The sequence below is a fragment of the Crinia signifera genome, chromosome 4 (assembly GCF_055691185.1).
Source record: "Crinia signifera chromosome 4, ASM5569118v1, whole genome shotgun sequence".
NCBI classification, from domain to species: Eukaryota; Metazoa; Chordata; class Amphibia; order Anura; family Myobatrachidae; genus Crinia; species Crinia signifera.
This window is the reverse complement of record NC_139220.1, coordinates 142,017,034-142,039,009: the sequence shown is the minus strand read 5'-3', so window position 1 is coordinate 142,039,009 and position 21,976 is coordinate 142,017,034. Positions and strand designations below refer to the sequence as shown.

General features: G+C 44.1%; 1 protein-coding gene across 2 annotated transcripts in view; it reads left to right on the top strand.

The window, feature by feature from the left end:
- The window catches only part of LOC146074492 (myelin-oligodendrocyte glycoprotein-like), a 29,234-nt gene extending 7,588 nt beyond the window's left edge, over window positions 1-21,646 (top strand). The window contains exons 1-5 of one of the 2 annotated variants that reach the window (XM_083182636.1): window positions 814-879; window positions 2,913-2,984; window positions 7,435-7,773; window positions 18,067-18,183; window positions 19,941-21,646. In XM_083182636.1, the coding sequence (XP_083038762.1) occupies window positions 2,936-2,984; window positions 7,435-7,773; window positions 18,067-18,183; window positions 19,941-19,984 (549 nt within the window). In that variant the 5' untranslated portion in view covers window positions 814-879; window positions 2,913-2,935 and the 3' untranslated portion in view covers window positions 19,985-21,646. Of the gene's footprint in view, window positions 1-813; window positions 880-2,912; window positions 2,985-7,434; window positions 7,774-18,066; window positions 18,184-19,940 lie in introns of those variants that run through there. The other variant, XM_083182635.1, reaches the window with a different exon arrangement.
- The last annotated feature ends 330 nt before the right edge of the window (window positions 21,647-21,976 follow it).

Sequence of the window (21,976 nt, the reverse complement as noted above, 5' to 3'; positions counted from 1 at the left end):
TTCTGGGCGAGATGTACCAAGCCTTGAAAAGTGATAAACCACCAACCAATCATTTTACAAAACCCAGCTTGCTTATGATATGGCAGTTAGGAGCTGATTGGCTGGTGGTTTGTCACTCTCCAATTTATCACTTTTCAAGCTTAGTAAATCTGTCGGTACTTATGTAGTATCTGGGCGTCCGATTTTGTGATTGTACGCCTTACCTTAAGGCATACAATCAGATGCGATGCGATTTTGCATAGGATTCAATGTTATGAAGGTCCTGTTCATTTCCCCACTATCCAAGTGGGCATAGAGTTGTATTTATATAGCGTGGCGAGCGCAGCGAGCCACCGAGCCCGAAGCGTGCCCCGCGAGGGGACGCATATTTCTTAAAAAGTATTCTGTGTCCGCTCGCCACGATTCGGGCTCGGTGGCTCGCTACGCTCGCCACAGGTTTATATCCAACTCCATGCCCACTTGGATAATGGGGAAAGGAAAAGGACCCCTTTTTCCCATTGAATTCTATGTTAAAATGGATTCAGACCATTTTAACATTGAATCCTATGGAAAAATCTTGACCATCGCATCGCATACGATTTGGTCGCATGCGATGCGATCCGATTTCTAAATCGGACGCCCAGATACTACATAAGTACCAATCTGTCCTTCTGTGCGTTAAATCAGAGCTGGTCCTTAGAAAAACAAGGCAAATGCCTAGTGGCATGTAAGAATAGGGCTGGTATTAGCTTGACAGCGGGCACTGCAATGGCCTATTGGGTCACTGGGTTGTTAGGATTGAGGTGTTGCCATGGAAACTGCAGCCTCATCCCTCTTGGAGAGGTTAGTTAGGACACAGAGATGGCTCCAGCTGGGACACCGGCTTGTGTACATAAATCCGTGAGTCCAGGGAAAGATGTCCCTTGAGTTTCTACATCATTACAACAGCATTGTATTCTGCTTTCGGCTCATTGAAATTAATAATGTTATCAAATAGTACATAACACTGAAGAAATATTACTATGCAGTTACAGATAAATAATACACAAACAATATTGATTGACAACTCAAAAAAGTTAGAGTTTCTATTTGTTCTGCTTATCTGACTGTGCCCACATAACAAACATTTACCAGGACTGCATGAGCCACAAGCTGTATAGAGGGCCTGATTCAGACCTGTTCGCTAGGCTGTGTATGTAATCAGTGCTCCCCCTGGCCAATCAAATCCCCTCAGTAGCATGCAAGGGGATGTGTACGGTAACTCAACCCCTTGCATGCGGCCGCACAAAAGAAAAATCATTCGATGGTTACTCACCATCAAATTTTATTTTAATTTTCCTCTGTTTGTAATGAAAAGAAAGCCAGGACTTACTTTTCATTTAAATGACCCGAAAAGTCCATGTTGAACAGTTAGGCCGGTTTCACACACTGCCGGACGGTGAAATCCCGCACGGCCAGGGAGCCGTGCCGCACACAGTAGTTTATCATGGAGGGGATGGCCACAGCCCGGCAGCCGTCCCTTCCAGTGGCGGGATCCGGCTGCAGCCGTGCGGCCGGGCCGTGGCTGTCCTGTGTGAATGGACACAATAGTGTCCGTTCACAACTAATGTGTGCGGCACGGCTCCCTGGCCGTGCGGGATTTCAACGTCTGGCAGGAGCCGGAGTGTGTGAAACCGGCCTGACAGGAATGAAGACAAAGCAGGATATCCTGTTAACCAGGCAATGCAGGAGCAGAATGCAAACAGTAACTAAGGAATGCATGGATGCCTGGAGCAAGGCCAGCTATACAGGAAAGCACTGTGTAGCAGTCACATAGAAAGACTAATCTGCACAAGAATGCTTGGGAGCAGAACATAAATAGCAGTTCCCAGTTGCAAGCCACAGCTTCTCATAATCAGGCATTCAACCTGCAAGATTGCAGAATAGAATTTGCTAGTCAGACTACAGGCAGAGAGTGACACCTAGAGGGAAGGAGGAAATACAATTCAGGGAAACATCCCAAATAATTCAGGCCTACAGAAAGGTCCATATAGGCCACTTCTGGGCGTTTTTGCTTTCTTATAGTTAGACTATGGAAAGCCATTCACTCATCTTGTTAAACAGGGTGACAGACAGCGGCGGTTGGCAATGATGCGGAACCACGCATCAGTGCTCACTGCTCATTACGCTGCAATATATACTAGCTGATTTTGGTACTTGTGTAGTTTCACGGCGCCAGCATGGCGCTGTGCTACTTCCGGGTTGTACGCTCACCACAAACTATGTAAAATAAAGTAACTTAACTCCATGCCAACATGGATAGTTCATACCTCCACTATCCATGTTGGCATGGAGTTGAATTTAGATAGCTTGGCTAACCACCGAGTCCGCAGCGTGGGCGCCGTGAAACTACACAAGTACCCTGATTGTATCTGAAAGAACTCAAAAAAAGTGAGCTGCTTACAGCTCAAAATCGACTAGTGTATATGGGCCTTAACAGGTACATCTCATACCTCCCAACATGACCCTCTCCAGGAGGGACATTGTGCTCTGCTCCTGTGCTTTCCTCTTAATTTTAGATTACGTAGTAGTTATAAGGTGCCACAAAGTGTCCGCAGCGCCGCACATAGCAAACAAAAAAAAAATTACAAGGTAACGTATAGGGTGTGTTGATAAAATTCAGCATAAACAGGGGTATAGCTGGTTGAACTCAAATCAGCATCAGTTCTGATGCACCTGTGGTGAAGCACCTTTCTTATTAGTTAACCTGTTCAAAAACAGGTGATGGCAAGAGGAAAGTCCAGGAGCAAAGTATTGTATCCCTACAGGCATGGGTCATGTTGGGAGGTATGCATCCTACAAAGTGCAGTGGGGATGCCTACTTCAAAGATAGCATTCTGGACCTATTTTTTATTTTTATATTTAAAAAATATAATGTAATTACATTTTTACAGGCAGAAGGAATACAAAAACATCCATGTATTTCCACATGAAGATTCTACTGTTAGCATCCTTCTTGGCCTCAGGTAAAAAATATAATTCTAACTATATCTATTTGTGTGTATATATTGTACTGCACATACATTAGAAAAGTTGCTCAACAAAAACAAATCCCCAAAACTGTTCCACAAATTCCTTCCCACAATATGGAGATCTTTTTCAAATACATCAATACCGACTGTTCTTTTCTCCATTCCAGTAGTGTCGAACTATAAATCAGGCCCAGCTTTATAGGAATGAGAGAAATATTGTGCATTACATGTTTCTAGTTTGAACGGGGTCATTTTAAATTAAACATGGATGGTTTACGTACATCCATACTTGCCTACTCTTTGGATCCTGTGGCAGACACGTTTTTTGTGGTACTACCCCGCAGCCACAGAAGAGTAGACACTGTTTCCGTATATACAGAAAACCTGCTGTCCTCCATATACAGTAGGTGGCAGGGCCTAATGATGAGATTCTTGCTAATTGTGTTATTTTGACCCAACCTCCATGCGAATTTAGGCCAGTTTGTGTTCCAATATCCTTTTTCGGTGCTTGTGTATTAGCACGGCGCCCAATTTTACTATGTACGCAAACGTAATAAAATCGCATCGCATGCTGTTATGGTATGGCATGCGATGCGATGCGATTTTTGACACTTATAATGGCATTTAATGTACTATACCATTAAATGACATATAATGTCATTTATTAAGGCCCCTCCAGTATCGATGTGATCCTGAAGCGTGGCGAGCGGCGGTGGTATGGGTCCGTCCAACCTTTTAATACCCCCTCTATCCACATCGGCGTGGAGATGCTTTTATATAGTTTTTTTTTATCGCACACCATCGCATCGCATGCCATACAATAATGGCATGCGATGCGATTTTTTTATCGCACCCTATCTTTTTAATGGATTCACTGACACAGAGCAGTGAATACATTATATAGGAAAATTGCATCGCATGCCATGCTATATGGCATACGATGTGATGCGATTTCACTACCGTGAATAGCCCTCTACGCAAATGGCATAGTGGGCGCCGTGATAATACACAAGTACCCCTTTTTCAAATTTAGGCCAGTCGCAGTGGTTTCTCTGCGAGGAAGAAGCATGTGTACATCTCTGATGGTGGGTAGACTGTCCATTTCAAATATCTTAGAAATTAAATTAAATTATTAAATTAAATTATATATTACCCATTGTACAAACAGAAGGGAATATTTATTTAGCAGGAATTCTGCAGTTTCGGTTAATATTCATTAATTTGGTAAATATATACATTTATGGTTAAGTTGCATTTGCATCAAATTATACACTCATCTGACTGTTACATAAACAACAACATAACTAATTAATACACTTACTGTATTTACGATATCACATCAACAAAGTAACTTTTTCTGCAATATTTATTAGTGTTCACTATTCCTACTACCTTATCATATATCTTAACACATGATCCTTATTTTAGAATAGAGAAGAACATTTATTCTCCCCATTTTAGTAGAGTGTACACTCTAATTGGCAAGGTAACCTTATATTGGTGCACATATATGTCAAGTTTATGCTTCCCTGCAGGGGCGTAGCTAAGGGTTCATTGGCCCTGGTGCGAAAGGTCAGCTTGGGGCCCCCCTACATACAACAAAATTAAAATCTCGGTCAGTTTATATTTTAATACATCAAGTATATTATGTTAATAATAGAACTAACATTTAAACATAGGATAGTAGTTTATTTAAATAAAATATTGAGTCACAGGGGGTCTGCACACTGGCGGAGCTCCGGGCAGCAGCTGATGATGTGCCTGGAGAGTGATGGAGCGGGCACGGCTGACAGCAGCCAGGACTGCATCCCCAGAGCGGGGGACGGGGGGCTGGAGGCCCTGTCGGGGAGGATTCCCCGCTACCACCGTTCTGAATTATGAAGTCCCCGGAGATGGAGAGCCCCGGCGGCAAGCCCGCCCTCCCCCAGAAAGCCTGCAATGTGCGGAGGGCATACTCAGCATGGGCAACGTGCTCAACTACCTGGACAGGTACAGGGTGGCAGGTGAGAATATACCCAACCCCCCCCCCCCCCCCCCGGTGCCCGCTATGTACCCTGTCACAGCCAGCCGCAGCCCACTATGCGGGACATACCGTGTGTGTGTTACATCCCGCCTCATGCAGTGCTCGCCTCGTGCTCAGATCAGGAGGATTCACTTCCTTCCTGCCTGACTGAGCAGTGTCTTCTGGGTCCTGTCAGTGAGAGAGGAGCAGAGGTGGCCGGACAGTGGCGGGGGCTGGGCCCCCCTGGCTCAGGGGCCCGGTCGCAGGTGCGACCGCTGCGACCCCTGTAGCTACGCCACTGCTTCCCTGGTTTATATATACTGTAATGAAAAATTGCAGTTTTTTGGATTTTGCTGGCACATATATAGTGTGCTATTACTTCACTATATTGGCTAGCTGTGACGCCAGATGCAGGCCAGCCATGTTCGGGTTGTAGCAGCAGCGTGTAACGTCATGTAGTCGCCATAGCCTTCCCCCCTGAACATCTGCATTGTCTGAACCGCACCCACAAAAAAACAACAGTCAATTGGTGCACCCACCACCGCTACATAAACTGCGGTCGTGATGGTTTATATGGTCTGCATGCGAATTTTGGGGGTGTTTCACATATTTTCACTTGATTATGTCTGGGAATAGAACCTGCCCAAAGTGTAACAAGCCCAGGAGTATAAAAGTTTGCAAGAATTGTGGTCACATACTATGAAGTATAGAAAATGACACCCAGAACATTTGTGCCAACATTTTTTGTGTAAGGAGACCATTTCCATGTCAACTTTTTGAACATGTCGACATTTTTTACCTCACACAAAGAGAAAAAAGATGCAGATGCACTATTCAAACATTACTAATTACAATTGTTTTTGATTTTGCAATACATTTTGTAATTAATAGGTCTTGGCCAGGGTTATGGGCTTAACCATTTTTTATTTTTGAAACAAACAAGGGCTCAAGTCTGGGTTTTGGGACACCCCCAATGGTATGCAGTCCCTGGGTTTGACAATGTCAAGGTGGACAGTCACTAGGTCAGTGGCAAACCTTTTGTGAATGGTTGGCCCATGTGCAAAAATATAATTTGGACTCCTCTCCATCCCAAGTTCCCAATATGCCAGTCAGCAGTGGGTGACACTAGTCACCGTCAACCATTAGTGGTCGACCTAGTAACGGTCGAACTAGATATTATCTATCATCTATACCAGGGGTGGGGAACCTTTTTTGTGCCAAGGGCCATTTGTATGGGGAAAAAATCCTTTGGGGGCCATATGTAAAAATGTATCTTACAAATTGTCCTGCTGCAGCTGTCCCATGCTCCGATGGCTGCCGCTGAATAGGACTGTCAGTCTCCGGCTGCTGTTGATTAGGAGGAATCTAGTGAGAACTACCGACCTGTCGCGAGAATTCCCCTGTACTTGACTCCCGGCAAAGCTGCCAGGTGGGTGGAAGGGCCACTCAGACGGCTAGGGGGCCGCATATTGCACCCGGGCCTGAGGTTCCCCACCCCTGATCTATACCGTAACCCCCCCAAAGCCAGCTCAAGTGATCATACTAGTGCGCAGTCTAGCCCCCTCCATAGACCTTTTGTACGGGATATGGTCGAATGGTTGACCATAGGATGGTCAACAGTCATTAGGTCGACATGGGACAAGGTCGAAAGGGGTCTAGGTCAACAAGGCACTAGGTCGACATGGGTCTAGGTCGACACATGTGTTGGGTCGACATGGGTTAGGTCCATGGTCAAAAGGTCGACATGGTTTTTTTTACAGTTTTTTTGAGCCGACATGTGCCGACAGGCGGTATTTCATGCTCTACCATCCACTAGTGCATGGTGGGAGAATTAAATAGTGTGCTGAGCATAGCGAGGCACCGTGCCCAAAGCATTGCGAGCACAGTGAGTGATGCGAGTGGATGCGTTACGCTTAAAATTATGTCCATGTCGACTGTGTTGACATTCGGATAAAAAACAGTAAAAAAAAACCATGTCAACCTTTTGACCGTCGGCTTAACCCATGTCGACCTAACACACGTGTTGACCTAGACCCATGTCGACCTAGACTCCTGTCGACCATCCTGTATGTCGTCCCAACGTTGTCGACCTAATGACTGTCGACCATCCTATGGTCGACCAAACAATCCCAACCCTTTTGTACTGGCAACCATTATTTACGGTTGACCCGCTCAGCCTGTCAAGATGCTGTAGACCTAATGACTATCTAGTTACTGTAGATCTTCAATACTGCACCCTCAGAATACAGTAGAAAAATGTTTCTGCTTATTATTGGTGTTAATGCTACTGGGTCTGTTTTCAGCTAATTTCATTTGATTGGCAAACAGTTTGGCTTTGTACTGGGCATGTGAAGAGTGAGAGTGATATACCACTGAAAACAATGCACATGTGGATCACATCTTCCTCTTGTTGTAAAGAATTGGAAACTTCTTGTTTTTCAGCCTCTAGCAACAAAATTATCTCTGGATTTATAGATGAGAATGTGATTCTGCCTTGTACTGTCACACATATGAAGGACTATTCATATAGTACACTGACGGTATTGTGGAACATAGATGACCTTCCAGTGCACTATTTCTCTGATGAAGAATTTCAGGACAGCCTTCAGAGTGAACAATATAAAGGGAGAACTCAGCTTTTTCCTGAAGAGTTTCCAAACGGAAATATGTCACTGCTGCTAAAACATATACGGCCATCTGACGCTGGGACATATCGTTGTACTGTATTTCTCACGCAGTATGCTTCTTTTTTTGAAACAACAATGGAACTTGTGGTCCAAGGTAAGAAAATCTAAATATAAGGTACAGTTTCAGCTTTAAAATGTATACCGTATCTTTGATTATACTATGTATAAACTCTTCTAAAGGTGTAGAAGCAGGGAGTTAAACAGGATTTATATTAGGGAATGCATTATCTATTATGTATTATGGACAACATTTTAGCCTTATGTATTTTTTAAATTAAATTTCCAATATTCATATAAAATAAGTAGTTCGATGAGCAGAAGTAGTACACAGTAATATCCGTGAAACATAAAAAACATGCAAACAGTATCTCTGTAATACAGAGGGTATGTAGAGCCATAGATGTTCCAGCAACTTCCTGTCCAACAGGAAAATAATTACCATTATTACTTGTGAATTGGACACAAAATGCCAAAATAACTGCATATATAATTGACACTAATCTGCTATATTGTTACTAAAGCATTAATAACGCTGCCATATTGAGTATGCACTGAAATGGCGTAGACATCACAATTTGTAAGCATTAATCTTCAAGAATTATATGTTTAGGATTTAACAAATGTTTTCGTATTTCCTGCAGATCTAGTTAAAACGTAATAGTATGGAATATTTAGGCAATAGAGTCAATGATAAAAGTAAAATAAGTGTAAGTGTTTTAACAGATGGTTATAGCATGGTTACAGATGAGCATGGATGGTTATATCAGAGGACCATTATCAGAAATCCTATTTAATACTTATTTTTATGTAAAGATTTATTTATTTTAATAAAACTTGATTTATTTTATAGTTGAATATTTCCATTACAGTTTATTTTATTAATTTATGTTGACTTGCATTCATACTGCAAGCCCTTGGTTTTGTATCTGATTACATGTCAGCTTCTATGGCCAGTATTCAATGGTCCGGCGAGTGTAGGGGCAGTGTACACTGTAATGCTTTCGCATGCGCTGCACTGCCAGGAGGGGACAGGGGGGAACAGAGAGCAGCAGGAAACAAATATTCAATGCTTCAATTCACCATGCTTCAAAATGATCTTGCAATTCTAGATGAGTGGGCAAAAAAATGGAAGATGAGGTTCAATGTAGATAAATGTAAGGTTATGCACCTTGGGAGACACAACCAGTGTGCAAGTTACAACCTTAGCGGAGAGGAACTGGGTAATTCCATACTTGAAAAGGATCTAGGAGTCCAAATAGACAGCAAACTGGGATGTAATGCCCATTGTAATGTAGCTACAAAAAAGACCAACAAAATTCTGGCATGTATTAAGAGGGGAATGGAAACTACTGACTCAAGGGTAATTATGCCACTATATAAAGCATTGGTGAGACCTCACCTCGAGTACGGAGTACAGTTCTGGGCCCCACACTAAAAAGGACATCATAGAATTAGAAAAAGTCCAAAGGCGAGCAACAAAGCTTATTAGGGGAATGGAGAATTTAAGCTACGGGGAGAGATTAAGCAATTTAGGACTATTTACATTAGAAAAGAGACGTTTAAGGGGGGACATGCTCAACATGTACAAGTATATCAAGGGCCAATACAAGGAACTGTCACACACCCTCTTTCTACTAGAAAGGAATCTAGGACACGAGGGCATGAGTATAGATTAGAAGAAAAAAGATTTCATTCAGCTAGTAGAAAGAATTTCTTTACGGTCAGAACAGTCAAACTCTGGAACTCTCTTCCCAGAGAGGTCAGGGGCAAATGCAGGATTTTCAGAAGGGGGTTTCCATAGGTGCGGAGCAAAGTACGGAGATGGACACTTAGGTGACCCAGTATATGTTTTGATGTCCCGCGGGTGGTAGGGGGTATTATATCAACCGCTCAGCATGTAGGGCCTGGATCAGTAATTTCCACTAATTACCCCTTTACTGCACAGATGGTTGGAGAAGGGGTCATTGGGCTGAATGAAGGGGCCCTGATACATAACTTCACTTCCAGGGTGGTAGGGGATGTTTAATATGCAGAGGAGGGGTGTATAGTGGAGTGGGCTTATTATTCATAATTTTCTGGTGGGAGGACAACTTGCTTGACTGCAGATATCTCCATTTCCCGGAAATAGATTTCTTAGATTTTAATGGAATTAAAAACTAGAGAATCCCACCTACCAAATGGTGTTGGGGATGAGGGGATCAGAGTTCAGGAGGCAGAGCATTCTGCCAAGGAGTATATAAAACTACATACCAGGTGTGTGGAGCTGGAGCAGTAACCAGCTGCTTGGAGGCTGATATCTCTGGTTCTGGGAACAGTAGAGACAAGTTTCTAGTGTCCTTCAAAGGGGAAGAGTCACAGATTTTGGAATATATCCTCAGAAAAACTCTACGTCAGACAGAACCTGAAATATCTGACTGGGAACAGCAATTAACAGGCTTGGATGGGGACCACTGCTTTGAAGTCAGATATCTCCGGTTCCCAAGGCCCGATTTAAAAAATTCTTGTACTCTTGGAAAGAGGTGGCCTTTATATTCCTGGGGGGGTTTCTGGGTACTCGGAAACCACCCTCACGTGCGCTACTGCAGGTGGTAACGGCTGGCTCATTAAATGCGTTCAAGGCAAAGTTGGACAAACATTTACTGGAGAAAAACATCCATGGGTACAAATAAGAAATATAATTTGTCAGTAAAATACCAGAACCTACCAAATCAGCAATGGATATCTATACCAGGTTGAACTAGATGGACGCAAGTCTTTTTTCAGCCTTACCTACTATGTAACTATGTAATGCAGGGAGGGCTGGGGGAGCCAGGCAGCAGTCTGCGTTGATCTGGTCCTGCTCCGTGCATATGTAATGAGTGGGACCCAGCGCAGTAAATATTAATGAGAGTCCCCCCCCCCCCCTGCATTCGTCGTGAAAAAAAAATATATATATATTTATGTGCTGCATGTTTTTGATTAAAAATAGCACCCTTCAAACAATAAAAAACATATTTTTGGACACAAAAAAATGAATAGAAAACATTTATTGTAAAAGTACACATTACAGTTCACCTAAAAAAGATGTTGAATGCAAAATGATGAAACTGCAAAAATCATGGTGAAAGCAGTTCTCCAATTTAGCATTTAATACACTTTCAGCAAATTAGAGTAAAAATCCCATTAAATACACCAGTGCCGGCATTCCCTGTTCGCTTTCGTTAAACAGTGGACATTGAATACAGCGACTATAATTTTCGTAGAAAAAGATCAGGTTTCGCTGAAAAACAGCCCTGTTCACTGAAAAAAGTGGTGAATCAAGAGCATTGAATACTGGCCTATGTGTAGTGTTTCAGTAAACACTTATAGTATCTGCTCTGTTTAAGAGTTAGTTGCCACCTAAAAGTCCAAGTTATTGGTGATTTAAATAAACAAGGACAATGAAAAGACAGTGTAAGAAATTTACTAAGAAGGCCGATCCCGAGTACGATTGCTATTATCGGAAGAAAATATGAATGGAGAATACAGAAAATTTATAAAGCTGCAGTATTTTCCAGATTCATATTTTTCTGAGGGCGAAGTCATTCGTATTTGGAGAACCACAAGTACCAGCATGCGGGCATAAATGGGCCTACTGGTTCTTGTAGTTTCACAACAGAACCAATACATAAATAAAACACACGCCATAATAAAGTATAAGTTTAATACATCCCTCACACAGAGATACTCACCTGTAGGATCGCCCCATAGGTCTGTCCTCTTCTCCAGTAGATAATTCATAGGGTACTTGTAAAAAAAAATTATACTCACCATCCCATCAAGCGTAGATCGCATCCTCTTCGTTCCAGCAGCAATTCATGGCTGTGTCAAATGAAAAAAAACGAGGCCTGTATCCAAAGGACTGAGGGAATTGCTAGTGTGGGAATCCAGGGTCTTCCCTCAGCAAATCAGAAGCTGGCTCTGGGGTAGCTAAGCGCCTGATGGGCTTCTATGGAGCCACACAGAGCCTATGTTATGAAATTAACATAGGCTTATATGGTGGGAACAGGTAACTCAGGCTGACCGCAAGGTGACCCCAGTGTTCCACAACAGACAGCAATACTTTAGGCAATTTTTTACACTTTTCACTCCATCAGATGGTATCCACAGCTCAGGGGTGGTGGGGACAGCCCTGGGCTTCAGCCTGGGCCAGGCTTCCCCTGGAGGGGGGAGCCCTTTTATTGGGGGGTCCCCACTCCCCCAGGGAGCTGGCCCGGGTTGACCAGCCAGGGTGTCATGTTTTGGCCGGGGGAACTAATATAAATAGTTTCTCCCAGCTATGGCATGACAGCTGGGGGAAACCAAGACCGGCGGAGCCTGACGCTGGTTAGAGAAATACAGGGGGGCCCCATTTAATCCCCCCCCCCTGTATTTCTGCAACCATGACAGGCTCAATGAGCCCAGGGCTGGTTATACTCCAGGCTTCCAGGCCCAGGAAAATGAGGAGGATTTTCGTATTTTCTGCTGAATTACCAGCCGAATTCAGCAGTACAAATGATAGTAAATGAGCACACCACCATATTATGGTCATATACGATGGTGTTCTATCGATGATGTATTCATCTGTACACCAGAATTTGGCTGAGCTTGCCTTATTAAAATACTACAAATCAGATCGGATGATTAGTAAATTAGCTCAAGCTAATTTACCAGCCGTATATACACTGTATCAACATTCTTTTTTTCATAGTCTCATCTACTGTCTATTTTTGTTTTCTATTTTTTTTGTCACAGCAAGCCGCACCCCTGTTTTGCAATATTGCTTCCCCCACACACATACACCTGTCAGGATTTTGGTGCCACTTCCCCCCCCCCCCCCCCCCCCCCACACACACACACACCTGTTTGGTTTTCTAGAAATTCTACAGTCTGCTGGCATTCCAGCCTGTATTTTGTTTTGTTTTGCAGGGTCCCCCCATCAATCTGTACTAACCCGCATTGTACCTCTGTGCCAATGTGCTCCCCCAGTGAGTACAGTAGTATATTGTACTCACTAACCAAGCTGTCTTCGGTACTTGTGTAATATCTGGGCGCCTGATTTTTTCATTGTATTGCATCGCATCGCATGCAATATAGTGGCATACAATTCATGCAATGCGATTTTTCATTGCAAAGACCTGATTTTAATTGTACAGTCACCCATGGGTGATTTCATACCCTCACTATCCAACTACGCATGGAGTTGATTTTATATAGTGTGGCGAGCGCAGCGAGCCACCGAGCCCGAAGCGTGGCGAGCGGACGCAGAATACATGTCAAGTAATCCGCGTCCCCTCGCTTACTTGTGCATAGAGAGTAAGATTTGGGTGGGGTTTTACTTCAAAATGAGATCTATATTGCAGTGTAAAAATAAAGCAGACAGTATTTACCATGCACAGAAACAAAATAACTCACCCAAATCTAATTCTCTCTGCACATTTTACATCTGCCCCCCTGCAGTGCACATGGTTTTGTCCATCTAAGAAGGATTTTGTCAGAAAGAGTGAACTAGAAATAAGGCCCCATGAGAGCAACTCTGCTGGAAGCCGGGAACAGCTGCTTCACTCAGGCAGTGGACTGATGAGCGGTGATCGGTGCAGTCATCTGCTATCTGCTACGGGTATTGGGACACATAAAGGATCCCACCAGGAATAAATGGTTGCCAGGCCACCTTTGACCCTGAAGATAACTCTTGACTAAATGCCCTCCATGCCAACGCCCAAGACACATGCACCGCTTGTCCTGACTATTATGTACTCAATTAAACAGCGCTGTCGACATGCAGCCCAGGCCCCCTGATACCCAAGCCTTACGCTGTGGCTTGGTCCCATATCGGAAAATCCACTGCTGGTCTATAGTGATGGGAAATAGTGGGGATATATTAAATTGATGCTGCTGATAACACTTGCTATGTTCAGGTTTAGCCACATAAAGCAGCTAAACCCAACTAACTAATGGCGTAATGTAAAAAGTCCCATTTGAGCCCTCTCATAGGTCACCTTTTGCTTATTACAGCTTGTCACCTGTGGGGGAGTGGGCTGAAATAACAGTACTGGCAGCCGTTTGCCCATAATAGGGTGACATTGGGATAGCTCAGTTGGGCACCATCTGCTGGCTGCCGGAACACTAACCATCTCATTTCCACCTTAGCCTGATACTCTGTATTTCTCTATTCCCCTGATAGGTAACACAGAGTCTACTACAGCTTACCCATCATTACTGCTGGCAGACAACTTACCTCCCCCGCCCTCTGTAACTTACCTGCCCCAACTACTCTGCTTCACATAAACACGTGATTTGTTATGCTTTACTTGGTTGCTATCAGATTCATTTGTCATTAATGTTTGTTCTATTTTGCAAACTATTAAAGGCAATTTGTATGATAATATGATTATGAAAGCAACTATTTGTCATATACAATTAATGTCATTTTATGAATAACATGACCATGAGTGCATCTAATTACCACATGTCAGGGGTGCATTGGTATGGAAAACCCAGCCCGGGAAATTTCTAGAAGCAGCCCTATTGGGCAGCATACTCCTTTCTCATAGGGCCTGATTTTGAGTCATAGGCAACTGACTTTATGTTAATGTGGCTGCACAGCCCTTCCCTGGAAATGGGATGCTGGTGCCGGAACCCTCACTGCTGGGATGCCGAACATAAATATGCCAGGCAGCGCTAGTGTCAGGGTGGGGAAGGTTTAGGTACTAGGGAGGGATTGAAGCTTAGGCTGCATGGAAGGTTAGGGTTAGGCTGCAGGGGTTAGGCACTAGTGGGGAGGGTTAGGGTCAGGCTGTAGACAGGGAGGGTTGGGCAGGAAAGTATACTTACCTGATCCCTGTTGGGATTCCCTCCTTCGGGATGCCAGTGTTGGTATGCTAACTGTTGGCATCCCCACTGCGGTCATCTGTATGCATCCCCCTTCCCTAGTGTACATTTGCGTGTGAGCTGGCTAGGACTGATACACCTATTATTAGTGTCTATAGATGCTGCAATCATACTTTGTGCGTCTCTATACGCCACCATTGGTCGCACCATTGTACCCTGCTCAAGCCTGTTAATAGAAAGTGCGCCCGGACTCTAGAGGGTATTGGGAGCTGGTTACAGGCTTGAAAAAGGAGTTGCAGCGCTTTCTACCCATAGGTCTGCTGACCCCTGAAATGCCAGTTTGCTGCATTTGTGAATGCTGCAAATGTGTGATTTATCCTAAATAAACCAATGTGCTTTTAACTTATTACACTATTAAAGAGGCTCCTCATTCACTGTTATAACCAGCAATAATAAAGGGCTATACTACATTGGGATGACAACAAGGTGTTTTAGTGAGCGGATGGCTAACCATAGGGCATCCATTAGTGCTGCCCTATCTTCTAAAGAGACTGATAAACATGTGGCAACAACACTTTATGAAAAATGGTCACCAAGTAGCTGCCCTCAGATGCATGTTCATAGACTATGGGCCTGATTCAGACCTGCTCACTGGGCTGCAAGTGTTCGGAGCCCAGCAAGCAGGTAAATACCGCCCCACACCAGAGAAATCCCGCCCATGAATATGCCTGCAAATGCGTTTGCAGCCGTGCACATGAGGTGTAAATCAGTGCGCCCCGAAGGCATGGAAGAAATTTACAACGCAATGCCTATTACACATGTCTCACACCCATTACATGTTATTCCATACGCCGTAATGCCCATTACACATTATGCCACACACAGTAATGCCCATTACATGGTCTAACACCAGCATGTCCATGTACACATTAAGCAACCATTACATATAATACCACATACTGTAATGCTCAGTACATATTATGTCACATAAGTGCCGCTTACCTACATGCTCATTTCTGCGGGTTGCATGTTTGATGCCAGGGGTCAACATGCCCTGTGCCAGGGGTCAACATGCCGGAAGCCAGGCTCCTCCAGCAGTGGAGGTGCGGCTGCAGAGCCTGGGGAAGATCCCTGTATGAGAAGTAGCTAACCGCTGTCTCCCACGCTGAGCAATGTAGCAAGAGAGTCGGGAGGAGCGGCGGCTCTGCGGGGGCAATGTATAATGTCAGTTATCATAATGTTTTTATTTTCAGCATATATCAGCAATAATCTGGAAACAAGTATAGGGAATTAGGATTTTGCCATGGTAAAAATAAACCAAAAGAGGACAAAAAAGAAATAAAAACAACCCATTCACAGGTCTTTTACTCCATAGGCCAGTATTTCTTCATGTGCACACACTAGATTCACTGGCAGGGTTTGGTAGGTTTTGGCCCTATTGGGGGAAGTTAGGGTTAGACTGTGGGGGGAGGTTAGGGTTCGATTGGGCGGTACAGGTGGTTAGATGAAGGCACTATCAGGGAGGGTTAGAGTTAGGCTGCTGCAAGGGAGGGTTTGGGTACATACAGAGCCCATGATGGGGTTCTCCATGTCGGGTTGAGGGGGTTGGTCTATTGATTATACACAGGCCCCCTACCCCGTGCAGCCTTCAGTACACTGAGCACACTGTATTATACACAAGCCTCCTTCCAGCACCCCCATTTCACCTCCCATTACACACTGCATTATACACAGGCCCCCTTCCCCATGTCCCCTCAATATACTGCATTATGCATAGGCCCCCTACCCCATGTCACCCCACCCAGTACACACTGCATTATACACAGGCCCCCTCCCCATGTCCCCTCAATATACTGCATTATACACAGGCCCCCTACCCCGTGTCACCACCACTACACTGCTTTATGCACAGGCCTCCTCCCACATTTCACTCCACCCAGTACACACTTCATTATACACAGGCCTCCCTCTCCATGTCACCCCACCCAGTACACACTTCATTATACACAGCCCCCCCCCCCCCCACATATCACCCACCAGTTCACACAGCATTCTGCATTATACACAGACCCTCCCCATGTTACGAGGATGAGGAGCAGCCAGAAAGTGAAGGCTGGGCTGAGCCTGGTGGGCGGGGGCAGCCACAGACAGTGAAGGTAAGGTGCCATGGATGCAGTGCTGGATCCAGGGACATGTGCCTTTCACAGCTGTCGTCGCCAGACTTTAAAGGGAACTACTGCGCATGCGCAGAAGCTCCCTCTGAACGCTGCCCGATCAGAGCTCTGCTCCAATTGCGGCAGCAGCGTGAGTCAGCCTGCGGGGCTGTGAGTCAGCCTGTTGGGGGTGCCGGCCCAGCGGGTCATTTCCCACTGGGCCGGCACCCCCAACAGGCTGACTCACAGCCCCGCAGGCTGACTCATGCTGCTGCCGCAATTTGAGCAGAGCTCCGATCGGGCAGCGTTCAGAGAGAGCTGCAGCATGTTATGCTTGCAATGATGCAATCACAGAGTTGTTTTGTTTCTGTATTGTATTAAATGGGGGGGAAAAGTATGTTTTATTAATTAACTTAACGTTTTATACTGTAAAAATCATTTACTATGCTTTAATTTGCAGTACAGGTTAAGTTTCCGATTTCCATAAATTTTGGATATTAGAACTATTTCTCATAGTTTTGAATATTTGCATACCATAATGAGATCTTGGGGATGAGGCCAAGTCTAAACTTTAAATTAATTTATCTCTTATATATTTAGCCAGATGTGTCAATCATGTGTGTGTATAACGCTGGGCGGAGTTACAGTCAACTCTGCCCCTGCCCAACGTTATAACCCCACCCCCTGCCCAGTGTTATATACACACACACAAGCCACATATCCCCCTGTCCGAGCCAAAAGTGAACCCGTACACCCCCCCCGCGCCTCCCATACACACAATATTTACATAGATGTGAGTGACTGTGACAGCAGGAGGAGGAAGACAGATGAGCTGCTGCCATGCACACATGGGGGCGGGATTACAGCCTCACTTCCGGTGTGGCAGCATCTCCACCCGCACCCCCCCATCTCCCGGCAGCATCTCTGCCCCCGCCCACCCCCTCCTGGCAGCATCTCTGCACGCAACACCACCCACCCTCCTGCCAGCATCTCTGCCTGCATCCTCCCACCCCACCACTCCCCCACCCCCAAGCACCTACCCCCCTTAGCACCCTACCCTCACCCTGCATTCACAGGTTAAGGGGGCGCAGCCCCTTACGCCAGTGTGAAGAGCGCCCGTAGGGCGCGTTGAATCACCTAGTGTTTCATATACACCTAATACACACAGTCTAAATGTAATTTTATACAATATTTTTTATAAATATTTGCATCAAGCAACATTTGTGTGCATTGAAACGGCCACAATCAAATCAGCTGCTGTCAAAAAACTCCTTATTTCAGAATATTCCGTATATTCAAAATTGGAGACTCAATCTGTACTATATACTGTACTGAAAGGTTCAACATAAATTTGTGTCCAAGGTAAATGGTTGAAATGACTGTCTGCTTTTTCAATAATTTTTCAGGCAAAACAATTGGAAGTGCAAATGAAATTTCACTTTCACTTGTTGTGGTATTTATCTGTCTCCCCATGGCATTCTGTGTTTTCCTACGGAGAAGAAAGTGGAGCAGAGGACGAACCGGTTGGTATAAGCACTTTACTTTTAGGGATATTACGAGAAGTTTGGGGTCCCTTGAGAAAAAATTATCAGCCTCCCCAAGCACATGTGGTGTGTGTGTGTGTGTGTGTGCCACACAGGCCCCACAGATCTCTCATCATAGTCCATAGCTCAGTTTCCCCATTACTTTTTTGCCACAATAAACCTTATGTTTCATAGTGTATGATTTGCATTCTGTAACTCCTGTACAATTTCTTCTGATTGCACCAGACTATTCTGTATATCTGTTTTTAATCATGCTATATACTATACTTAACCATTTTCTCTATTGCTGTCGCTCCTTTCCCTGTCTTACACCATGGGGTAGATTATTGAAGGTTCTGAAATTGAGGATGCCGATAGCATCCAGATACTACTATCATTTCTCTTTTGTAGCTCAGAAAATCATAGACAGAATTAGATTGGGTGTAATGGGCAACATCACCAATTTCCACTTTAATAATAATAATAATTATTTTATTTATATAGCGCTCTTTCTCCAATAGGACTCAAGGCGCTTAACAGATACAATGAATATAATACAGTACAAGAACAATGACGTACATAAAAGCTTTTCATAAACAATACTTAAGGGACCGAAGGAAACGCTTGAGTAAATAGGAAAGTCTTGAGTCTGTTTTTGAAGCATTCTAGAGTGGGGGTCTCTCCAGTTTACAAGCTTTAGTTAATCTCCCCCATCAGTCTGGATGTGACAGGAAAAACCAAAGCTCTATAATGAAGGACTTGATGCAACTCATTTATTTCTTTAGGTACCCACTAGATTTTGGCTCCCTAGTTGCATAATTGGGAAAAGTCTAAACATTTGAGGTGGGATGTACTGCCGGCTACCACATTCTCACTAATCACATATGCACTAATAGCACAACAAGGGACAGCCCTTGCGGTGCTGCACCATCCCTTGGCTTCCAGGTCTGAGACGTGGGAGTTCCTCTGCGCATATGCAGAGTGAAGGCCCAGAAGCAGGGCATGCTGGAGGGATCCGTGAGGGATCACTCACACAACACTGCGAAGAGAAGCCCATAGGCATCTACAGGGTATCGCCAGTAAAAGATGGTGATACCCTCCGCAGCACTGCAATGGCAGTGGGGCATTAGATCATACGAAAATGCAGTAAAAATCTGATAACTGGGTTTTTACCGCATCTTTGCATTAGTGCATCCCACCCTTGGTCAGTTGTGCATAATGGCATCTATAAGCTGAACAAGGCAAATAGCAATAACACAACTTTGACTGCGAATTCTAGAAGTCATCTGCATAGTCTAAGTGCAGAGAAGGATAAATTATTAACATTTATTGACATATAATGGAGAGGTTCTGCTGCAGCACATCTTTACAGTACTTTGGCTGGTTTTGCCACCCTGTATTCAGAGAAAGGCAGAACTAGTGTATTGCTAACTGCTTGTGATTTACAATAGTTTGGGTAATACCATTTTTCACTAAATGCTGCTTACCATGAAGTGATCAGTCTTAACTTCTAAGACCTAGGGCCAGATGCACTAAGCTTTAAAAGTGATAAAATCGAGAGTGATAAACAGCCAGCCAATCAGCTCCTACCTGCTATGTCACAGGCTGTGTTTGAAAAATGACAGGCAGGAGCTGATTGGTTGATTGTTTATCACTCTCCATTTTAATCACATTTGAAGCTTAGTGAATCTGGTCCCTAGAGAGTTATGCTGTTGTTATAGTCAATGAAAAGGTAACTAAACTTGTTTTGTTTTCAGGAATGTCACAAGGTACCCAGAAACTAGAAATGAAAAGGAACTAAATACACAATGCACAACGCAGATTTTCTACTCTGTACATGAAAGAAAAAGGATAAACAGAATCTCAAAATATGATGTGCAATTATTCTGGTGAATAAATTATGGAAATAATATTTTTTAAGGCCCTTTCAATGCCTGCTCAGGACCCTTCAACTATTTCATGTATTGATCTTGATTTCATGTGAGTGTAGCTCACCCAATAAGCTGCGGTTTGCTGCAATCTGCAGGCTGTTCACCCTTTGAGAGAGCTTTGGTCTGGTCTGCTCCTGAGAACAGATGCTGGTAGGTAGCAGGTGGCTGTCAGTACAAGTGCTGTCAGCTCTGTATCTAGAGTAACATCTGTCATCCCCACTACCCCTCTGCCCTTCCATGGTGCTGCTTACATCCCTGCCTTGACACAGTCCTGATGTGAGGCTATGCTGGTTGAAAAACACAGTGTTTACCTGCATTCCCATCTGATTAGCCAGCTGGTGGTGTATTTTCATCCTGAGAGGTGTGCTGAGTTAGCTGCTCATGGTACAGCAGTCCTTAGTTCTGATGATTCTAGTAATGCTTAGCTGACTCCAGGAACCAATCACATCCAGTCACTGGGTATATAAGGAGACTCCTGAGACCCAGGAGACACCAGTGCTATGTTTCTCTCAGCCTGTGCTGTATGCTGTGCCCAAGCTCCTGAAATCTGCTTTTGGAGGAAACTCTGTAAGTCTGTCCAGTTATGCCAGTCCGGTCACCATAATGTCCATTACACGTTAAGTTACACGCCATTATGTCCATTATGTATTATGCCAAACACCATAATGCCTATTAAAAATTATTCTATATAAGTGCTGCTTATCTACATGCTCATTGCCAAGGGTTCCATGCTCATTGCCAGAGGTTCCATGCTCGTTGCCATGTGGGATTACATGCTCATTGCCAAAGGGGAATACATGCTCGCGGTAAATGGGGGACAGCCGCCACCAGGACAGCGGCAGAGCCTGGCTGTATTCAGAGCACTGCAGGTCCTGGCTATTTGAAATAATACCCCTTGCACACCAGAAAATGCATTCCCAGGTTGGCCCCTTTTACACCAGCCTAGTCCCTGCATTTTCTGGTGTGAGGGGGAGAGAAAACAACCCCTCCCCCCCTTTAACCAGTTATCTAATTTAACCGGCTATATCTTTGGAACCAACTGACCCATTTACATGAGACAAGTATCATATTGAAGAACTTTTGAGTGGGCTTTGAATGATTTTGGTCCAGTGAAACTGGAACGTTTGGTTCCAGAGTAATCTGTCTTCAAAGAACATGAACTGCCATGAAATTACATTTCAACAATAAAAAAATCGGTTTACACGCAATATCTCTGGAACCGATGGACTGATATGGACCAGCCTGGTATCATATTGAACGTTACAGCTTTGCCAGGCGATATCTCTGGTTCCCGGGGGGCTAGAGACACGAGGCTGGGCTCGTTGGAAAGCCCTGGTCCTCAGCTAAATGACAAATTAAATGACAGGGGGGCACATGCCCGGGTGCCCCCCCCCCCCCTGAATCCGCCACTGCATACTGCACTGTAAATCTACCTCTAATAACTTCCTGTTCCAGTAATTTGGACTTTCCTTGATTTCTGGAAATGATTTGCTTTGTGTGGTGTTTTGAATAAATACATGTGTTACAAAATATACTGCATTATGTGGATATTTTTCTTAATAGCCACGTAAACCTCAGTGAAGTCTGGCTGAATACATAAAATTGGGGAATGCACACACTGCACTGAAAGCCTGGATTCGTCATTTGGGAGGAATATTCAGATTTTTGGCTATTGACTATTTTTTATTTTTTGTTACAATAAATCTTATAAGATAAGCTTGCAATTCTTTACTAAAAATGTAAAGGGGGTGAAATCCCTTGAATGCTTCTTCAACATGCATTCACAATGATATGCTTTCAAAACTGATACACTTAAGAAAAAAAAAGGTTATCCAACCAAGTACAAACATGGCTGTATAGAA